This window comes from Tauraco erythrolophus, chromosome 6, assembly GCF_009769465.1.
Source record: "Tauraco erythrolophus isolate bTauEry1 chromosome 6, bTauEry1.pri, whole genome shotgun sequence".
In the NCBI taxonomy this organism is placed as follows: domain Eukaryota; kingdom Metazoa; phylum Chordata; class Aves; order Musophagiformes; family Musophagidae; genus Tauraco; species Tauraco erythrolophus.
In genome coordinates, this window is record NC_141470.1 from 21,558,051 (window position 1) to 21,567,299 (window position 9,249).

Below are 9,249 nucleotides of genomic sequence, written 5' to 3' on the forward strand. Positions count from 1 at the left end.
GGGGGGGTGGGCGGGGAGCGAAACAGTGTGGCGAGAGACCTGGGAAAAAAAAAAACTACAATGACTGACTCCCTGAGATTGCCCCAGTCTGGTAACACCGAAAGCTTTCCCTGTTTTAATTAGCTGGAGCTCCTCAGGAAGCATCCAACAGCAGCCGCCCGGGCGCTGGCGAGACGCGTCGGGCCGGCTCCCTGCGGCCTCCGCCGCCCCCTGCAGCCGCAGCGGCGGGAGGGCCGGCGGGCAGCCGGGGCACGGCCCTCCGTTTCACCGACTTTGGCGGGGGGAGGAGGAGGAGAAGAGTTTGCACAGCTTCAACTCCGACTTGAAGCCCGACACGCCTCCAGCGCCTTCGCCGATCCCAACAGACGACGGGCCGCCGTCTGCCCTCAGAGCGAGCGCTGCTTTCGGGACGCTTCCGTCGCCGAGCACCGCACCGGGCCCTTCGCGAGAAGCGGAACGCCCCTCCGAAATCCCTGCCCCTGCTCCCGCCCTTTGCCCCCAGCGCCAACACTGGTCGAAGAGGGCTGCGCTTCCTCATCTCCCGCCCGCGGCCCAACCGGGCTGCCGCGCCCCGGCCGCCACCTTCCCGTCCGCGCCCAGGGCCGAGGACGCGGCAGACGAGCCCTCTGCCAGGCTACGCCTACCCACCCCGCGGCAGCCACGGGCCGCTCCCGGGGGTACGCGGGGCCGCCGCCCCCAGCCCGCCCAGGCTGCCGCCGCGCCCGCCTCTGCCGGCAGCGCATGCGCGGCGAGTCCGGCCCGGCGCCGCGGCACGTCGCGCACGAGTCCACGCTAAGCCACGTGATCTCCACACCCCCCTCCCGTCGCGCCGCTTCCTCCGTTCCCCGTTTCCAGCCGGAAGTGCCGCTGCGGGCGGTTCCGCTGCTCTGTGGTGAGGCGGAGGTCGGGCGGGGCGAGGGGCGGTTAATGGCCGCTGCGAGCAGCACGGCCGTCGCTGGGGGAGCGCGGGAGTCTGGTGCCGGTGTCCCGGCGCAAGAAAGTCCACGGCCAGGTACCGGGGCAGCCTCCTGCGGCCTGAGGGGGGGGGGGCGGCTGCGCGGCCGGGGCGGAGTGGAGCGAGGCGACGGGCCGCGGCGGCACCGTGCCGGACCCCGCGGGGCGGGCGGGCCGCATCCGAGAGGAGCCGCGCCCGCGCTGTAGAGAGCCCTTCGCGGTGGCGTCCAGCCGCCCTCGGCCGCGGACGGGCCCGCTGCTCTCCCCCCGCCCGGCCGGCGGGCCTCTCGCCCCGCAAAGCCGGGCGCTCCGCTGGGCTGGCGCACGGTTCTCAGCGCGCAGCCCGGGCCGGCGGTTGTCACCGATTGTTCGGGTGGATGGAAGGTCTGCCGTGCAGCTCCTGAGCGTCCGGCGTAGCGCGTTCAGACACGGGCTCACGTCTGCAATTTCAGCACTGTTCTTTCCTTTCGGCTTCTTGTCATCCAGTCCTGCCAGTCTGAACGGTGGTTTCCTCCATCCTCTGTTCCCACCTGCAGCAAGGAGCTAGAAAACCTTTACTGAATCTCTGCTGGTGCGGCAGGGTGGCTGTGCACAAGCGCTTCACCGTGCTGATCCTCATCGCTGTCTTCTGCTTTAGTTTATTGTATTTGGTGCAGTAAACTAATTGATGATTTCACAGGTGTGAACACAAACCTTCGTGTAAGTACTTGGGTTTTGAAGCTCTCTTCTGTTTCCACGAAAGAGGAATCAAAGGCAAAAAGCTTTGTACTTCTCCCAAAGGGAGAGGAGGAAAGAAATGTTTTCTGTTTTGTAGAAAAAGTTATTTTTTATTTAGAACATCTTCCAAGAGTTCTGACTTCTAATATGTCTGCACATTTTGAAAATTCAGATCAGCACTTTTCTATTGACCTAGTGTGCTTCCTTATCCAAACACACAACCCCCCAACTGACAGAGCAGGAATCAAAGGTGCACACATTACCATTTGAAGTAAGTTTGGTGCACGGCCTTCAACAGACTTCTTTGAATCGAGTTATCTAGTATTAGCTAAATTGCTGTTAAATTGTTAACTCAGCTGCAGAGAGCTTTGATAGTACACAGTTCTAGTTACTTTACTAGTAGTAGTACTAGTAGTACTTTGAAAGACAAACTTTGTGCACCAAGATGGTAAAGTTTGACAGATGGTCTCTAAAAGAGAAAAAAAAAAATAATCATTTGAAGTCAGTACCACAGTACAAGTACGCAAATAGGCAAAGGCACTGGAACTTTTGTGTGGTAAGGCTTAACAGCACTGTCATTGACATCTACACTTTACTCCTTATTTTTATTCTTCAGTGCAGATCTGAAGAGCTGTGCAGGGTCAAAACTTCACGAGAGGTCTTGGTTAACTTAGATTACAGAAATTTCACTGAAGAAGTGCTCATATAGCCTAGCAGTTTAGTGCTGGACTAGTCCTAGGCCTCAAAATACAGGATTAGGTTTTGACCTGAGAAATTAGTGTGAAGTATTAGCATATTTAAGCTTTTCTGTTTTCAGATAACTTGTAAATGAACAGAACTAAGTTTGGTTTATTTTCAGAATTAAATACACACCCTTTTTTGCAAATTCAGGTGTTTATAATATTGTGCCTCTCCATTCAGGACTTTTTCTGCCTTTATTATTTTTGCTTTAAGTGTGAAAGCTGGAGCATTCTTAATGATAGGCTGAGAAAACTTGTTTAAAAATAATGGTTCAGTTATATTCAGTTCTGTCTTCAATTAGATATAAAATTATACTTTAAAATAAGTTTACTGGCCTGAGTATAGCCCAGTATGTCATTTCTATTTGGAACAGTTAAATCACTAGACAATAGCATGTCCTATGCAAGACCTTCAAATTACTGTACATACAGTTTAATATATGGAAATGTATTGTGTAATTGCTTCAGATATACACATTTCAGAAAAACTAAAGTATTACAATCAAGAGGATTTCTGCTGCAAAAAATCCTCCAGGCAGTGGCTTTTCAGAGTAATTTTAAAAAGCCTATTAACTTTTCATTGGTCTCTGTTAAACTTTTGTACTGCTGTGTTCATATTTCTGTATATTGGATAGACTTGAACATTTCATGTCATTAGGTTGTGTGTGATGCTGTTTGCTTTTATTTTATTGCAAGTAGCATCCCAGACTATCTTTTTCCCCTTACACAACTGGCTGATACTTTTATTGATTAAAAACCCATAGTTCCCTGTTCAGTGGTTAGCACAAATAACTGTGTCATGGTTTAACCCCAGCCAGCATCTAAGCACCACACAGCTGCTCGCTCATTTCCCCCACAGTGGGATGAGGGGGAGAATCAGAAGGGTGAAAGTGAGAAACAAACTCATGGATTAAGAGAAAAACAGTTTAATAAATAAAAAAAAAATTGTAAATAAAACTAAAACACAAAACAGAGAGGAAGATAAAACCCAAGAAAACAAATGGTGCAAATGAAAACAATTGCTCACCACCAACCAACCAATTCCCAGCCAGGTCCCTGCGCAGTGCCCCCCAACCTCCAGCCTCTCCCCCACTTTTATTGCTGAGCACGACATTACATGGTACAGAATATCTCTTCAGGCAGTCGGGGTCAGTTGTCCTGGCTGTGTCCCCTCCCAGCAATTTGCACCCTGCCAACCAACTCACCCATGGGGCAGTCTGAGGAGCAGAAGAGGCCTTGACACTGTGTAAGCACTGTTCAGCAGTAACTAAAACATCAGCATGTTATCAACACTATTTTCAGTACAGATCCAAAACATAGACCCATAGAAGCTACTACGAAGAAATTTAACTCTGTCCCAGCCAAAACCAGTACACTGTTCTTTTTCATTATTTTGTCTTTGCAGAGTGAACATTAAGATCCTAGTTAGGTCGTATTCATTGTAGTTGAGGTTCTCAGAAGTTTTGAAAGCAAATGAATTCCTTTCTTTCAGTAGAAATTTGTCCTTTCTATTGCAGTAGAAAATAGTGGAAAATGGGCTTAGGCTCTGATGTTTTAGGGCCAGCATTGGATTTGCAGCAAACTTTTGCATGGGTACAAGACCACTCTGCAGTAGCTGGCTTTGTATTTGGTAACTGTATTTGTGTTTAAATAACTGCCCAATATTTACATCAAACAGACAGAGCACTAGGTTGGAGAGAGCTGCATGCAAAGGCCACATGACAGCTGCACACGTCTAGAGCCACCAGTCTTTGTGTTTATATCACAGGCTGGTTCTTGAAAAGGCTCAGGTTGATTCTCTGTGTGTTGACTTGCACCTGATATACATGGGAAGAACATACAGGAAAGAACTGTTGGATATGAATTGCTAACTGACATCAGACAGCCTGCACAGCTTACCTTCAGCAGCCTTTTCTCCCAGAAACTACTTGGAAACAGGGTGGGTGAATGGTTTAGCCATCAGCAGTCTCTTCCTGTGGGCCAGCTTTGCAGCTGGTCTTGACCAGCAGAGATTGTGCCAAGAGAGGAGCAGTCCTGGAAACTGATGACCAGAGCAGGCTGCTGTCTGAACAATTCATCCACCTCATACCTTGCTGCCAGATTGCTTTTGAGAAAGTAATGCTACTACACATCTTTAATTGATACTTATTGTAGCTGGAAAAAAATGCCTCTAAAAGGAATTAAGATGCATTGTTTAATTCCAGAATTAAATTCAGTGTATTTTTAGTCTTATCTAGACTAGAAGGCTATAATTTCTTTACATGTTTTTAAAACTACTTAAACCTAGTCTGTCACACTTACAGATTTTGCAGCACAAATCTGATTTTAATGCTTTCTCTAGGGTGATCTTCACAGAAACTACTAAAGACTTCAGAGAATTCACTGTAGGCAAAATAAGTGGAATTAGTTGTTCTGATAAAGTAAAATGGATCCTTGTTCAGTTGGAGTTCAGCTTCAAGCTACCAATGAATGCCATAAGACCTATTATACCCGTCACACTGGCTTCAAGACTAAGCAAGATACATCTTCGTCTGATCTACTGTTACTTCAGCTTCGGACTGGAATAACCCTTTCAGAGAACAACACAATCTGCTTCCACCATGCAAAAATTTACATTGAAAGATTTGAAGACTTACAAAAATCATGTTGTGATCCCTTCAATATACACAGAAAACTCTCAAAGAAAAACTTACGTGCAATTGACTTAGATGATGCAACTTTTCTAAGTGCCAAGTTTGGAAGACAGTTTGTACCTGGCTGGAAACTTTGTCCCAAATGTATGCAGATAATAAACGGAAGCGTGGATGTAGAATCCGAAGATCGCCAGAGAAGAAAACTTGATTCAGACGTATGTATATGGATCAGTTTTCCCACCCCTCCTAAGTTCTGCAAGCCATTGGAATTGGGCTTCATACAAGTCCTACATAAAGAAATTAAGTTTTTAAATAGAAATACCAAAATATATAGTCTTTCAGATGCGTGGGAGTTTATTGTATTTAAACCTTTATTTGGAGGACCTTAAAAAAATCCTCTTCCCTAAATAAATATTATGGCCTTCTAAATTCAAATGATTGTGTGTACTAGGATGACTTACAACTTGTAAGTTTATGTAAATACTAGACTGCTGCTGGTATTTTCAGCTGTTACTCAAGCATTGCAAAAAAAAAACCACAAACAAAAATAACCACTCGTGGCTAAAACTGAACACTGTGAAGTTTGCTTCTAAGGGTTTTGAGATAAAGTTCTGATTTAGTCTCTTCAGTTTAAAAAAAAAAAATCCACTTTCTCTAGCAGTTTCATTACCAAGTGAACCTGCATTGAGGTGAATTAAGTGTACTCTTGTTGTGGTGTCTGAGCTGTGAAGGCCATGGCTTTTGTTCAAGGGCAGTAATGAACTGGTGTGGGAGGACAATGCTTTTAAGTGCTGAGTTTGGAATACAGCTTGTACATTGTTGGATATGTTGTTCAAGGTGTATACAGGTAATCAGTAGAAGGGTGGGCACCCAAGGCAGCAAAGGTCATTCCTGTAGCAAAGCAGAACTGTATTTTAGGAGCTGTTGTCCCTTTCAGCCCAGGGGCTGTTGCCCAGCTGTATTTTTCAATTACGTGTCAGTATGATTAGAAGATTGACAGGAGGTGAAATTTGAAAGCATTGATTAACACCGCTACTTCTTTTGCTGGGTTTTGAGACTGGTACAGTTCCGCACTATAAAAATGTTTAGACTTAAGTTGTTTCTCCTGAGAAATCCAGTGCTTAGAGTTGAGGTCAGCAATTTACCCAAGTTATTAAAATATCCTGGCTTGACTGAACATTTTCTGATGAATATAGTTTTGTATTTGTAATTAAATTATATTTTCTGTCTTTGTTCAGGGGCGTACAGCTAAGGCTTTAAAGTCTCTACAGTTTGCTAATCCAGGACGGCAGACTGAATTCACTCCTGAGACCAGTAAGAGGGAAAAAAGAAGGCTGCAAACCAAAAACGCATCATTTAATTCAGACAGGTGAGCTGTTTCCTGTATTTACATTATCTGTTATTTTCACTTAAAAATAAAATAGACTTGATGGTCAGTGTCCCTGTAGCACTATTACATTTTCTATAGGGATGTTTGCATGTTTGTGGATTGCTTTTTTGTATTTGAGGATGCTAAAGTTCACTCTTACTACTAAGATAAAACAGAAGATAAAGTGTTAGCATACAGTCCATATTTCAGACAATTAAAATACAGACAAGTATGTGGTAAGGCAGGACAATACTGCACAGATCATAGATGAAGCTACTAATTTATGCATAAACTGAAATTCTGATAATAGGCTAAATTTGAGTGCAGTAAGATCAAGGAGACTACAGGTAAAATATTGGGAGTTGCCATCTTTCAATAAACTTGGTAATAACACTTTGTGAACAAAGAGATGTGAGTTAGGACCTTACCTTCCTTTTAAAAAAGGAAGTTAGTGTCCAAGTTGGACAATACTAGATAACAAGTTACAACCTGCTAATGTGACTGATTTTAGAATCATGCTTTTTACAGAGGAAAGGCAGCTGAATTTTGTCTGTCATTTTCCACTAAAACTTTGGACCAATTCAGTCTTGTCCTAATAGGAGAGTGATAGAAGTTCCAGCTTTAACTAGTCATATAATATTTGTTAAAACATGCAAGAAAGATCACAGTAATACCTTTCCCCTGCTCTCCACCTAAGTTTAACTTTACAAGACAGAAACAGTCACTAGCTATGCTGCTCAAAAACCACACATCCTTTTCCCCCTCCAATTGCTTCTTCTACTCAGTTTGGGCACAAGTTTTTAACCAGGGAAGTTTTGGTGCGATGTTAGGAAAACTTTTTCTACATATGTAGTAAAACACTGCATCAAAAGTGTTGTGGCGTCTCTGACAGTAGAGCTATTCAGAACTCAACTAGATGCAGCCCTCAGCAACCTGACTTGAGTTGACCTGGCTTTGAACAGAGAGTCAGACAAGGTGACTTCCAGAGATTCCTTCCAGAGTTTTTCTGTGATTCTGCAGTGTAACAGTTCTGTTACAGACATGGGTAATGATAAAAGCATAAAAAATACTTTTAAATTAGGATGCATGCACCCTAAATGATTCTGCATGACCTCCTTTGAATTACAGCTATATATTACAAAAGAAAAGTAAATTAAAGGAGCATTTCACATCATCCAAAAGGTAATCTGAAGTTTACATCATATGACTAAGAATATTCATAAGTGATTGAGTAAGTTTGCTGTTGAAGAAGTAAAGCCTTCCTATTCTTGAAATTTTTTCTAAAACACTGGAGATAAAAACAGTGGAGATACAGTTAGAACTGAGAAATGTTGTCAAATACGATAACATGTACATCTTTTAAATTAACAGAGTGTTAAAATGAACACTTGAAGAAAGCAAACTTGCTGACCAACTATTAGCAGCTTGTCATCAAAATAAGTGGATTTTTTTTAACATGGGAATAACTTGTTCTTTTTCATTACACAGGCAAGTTATACCAGCCAAGAGTAAAGTCTACGATAGCCAGGGACTACTACTTTACAGTGGGATGGACCTCTGTGATTGCCTCGATGAAGATTGCCTGGGATGTTTCTATGCTTGCCCCAAGTGTGGCTCCAACAAGTGTGGAGCTGAATGTCGCTGTGACCGCAAGTGGCTGTATGAGCAAATTGAGATAGAAGGAGGAGAAATAATTAGAAATAAGCACGTTGGTTAGTGTGTATGCACATCATTTATCCTAAGTATATATTCCATGCTTTGATTAAACACAGCACATTCATCATTGAGTGGTTTAGTGAAAGCCATTGGAATTTATCACGTTCCACATGATTGATGTGCTTTCACATTAATTTTCACTGTGATTATGGAAATAATCATAGTACTGTCTTTTCACACTTAATTCTACCTTGCACTCAGTCTTGTTAGTCATCCAAGTAAGTTCTCTTTGAACTGTCTTCCACTGTATTTAAGTGTAAGGTGCTGGTTTTCATGTGATATATCCTGAGCCACTCACCATTGTTTCATATACTGTTTTGTAGGGTGTACCATCTCCATGTATCCCTCATTTTTCCTTCTCTACTTCAGGATCTCATGGTTTTCAATCTGTTTTATGTGAAGCATTCAAAGTTCTCAGTGAATTTACACGCAGTATTAGTAAGCTTTCTTCAGTATTTATAACGAATGCCGTATTTTCTATTGATTATCCCAGCTACATCTGATAAATTCAATCCAGTTTGCTTAAATGATTCAAAGGCATTTAGGAATTCAGATCCCATCCAAGTTACTGGGATTTGAGATCAAGTTTTCCTTGCGAACTCAAGCCTCACTGTTAAAGTGTTCTTAAACTGTCAAGGCATTGAAAAATGATGAAGTATTTAATTATGGTACCGTTTTGTTGGTTTCTGAATAAAACAACTGAAATAATTTTGCTGTATTTGTTATCAGTCTGTAATTGGCCTGGACTTCAACAACCCTCTCCCCTTTTTCCTGTTCACTTGTTTTTAAGGTAAATGTTTACATGCAGCTGAAATGAATATGTCTGTTCCCAAACTAAGAATATCCAGACTGCTACAAAAACACCACATTGAATTGAAGTTATGTTTGGTTAATGAAATATCTTTCCTCAGAACATTAAAATTTGGATTATAACAAGATTTATAGAAAAGAGATTTTATAATTGAAATCTTACTAACATTAAGTGTTATTCTGTGTTATTTTTGTTGTGTTTTATCTAAATTTCCTGCATCTGTGATAGACTTGGAAGATCTACATGTTTATAGGGTTACATTTATTCAAGAATACTGTTAGCTGTTGAATTCTGAAAACTTATTTGATA

General features: G+C 42.9%; 1 protein-coding gene across 3 annotated transcripts; it reads left to right on the plus strand.

The window, feature by feature from the left end:
• Nucleotides 1-951: 951 nt before the first annotated feature.
• On the plus strand, nt 952-8,997 carry ARL14EP (ARF like GTPase 14 effector protein). 3 transcript variants are annotated; one of them, XM_086613800.1, is made up of 6 exons: nt 952-1,012; nt 1,491-1,653; nt 4,753-5,259; nt 6,283-6,413; nt 7,542-7,595; nt 7,902-8,997. In XM_086613800.1, exons 3-6 carry the CDS (start codon nt 4,837-4,839, stop codon nt 8,128-8,130), a joined length of 837 nt encoding a protein of 278 aa, XP_086469926.1. In that variant the 5' UTR covers nt 952-1,012; nt 1,491-1,653; nt 4,753-4,836; the 3' UTR covers nt 8,131-8,997. The 3 variants fall into 3 exon arrangements, with proteins under 3 accessions (XP_086469926.1, XP_086469928.1, XP_086469927.1); XM_086613802.1 differs by lacking the exon at nt 7,542-7,595 and having other exon boundaries at nt 953-1,012; XM_086613801.1 differs by lacking the exons at nt 952-1,012; nt 1,491-1,653 and having other exon boundaries at nt 3,345-5,259.
• The last annotated feature ends 252 nt before the right edge of the window (nt 8,998-9,249 follow it).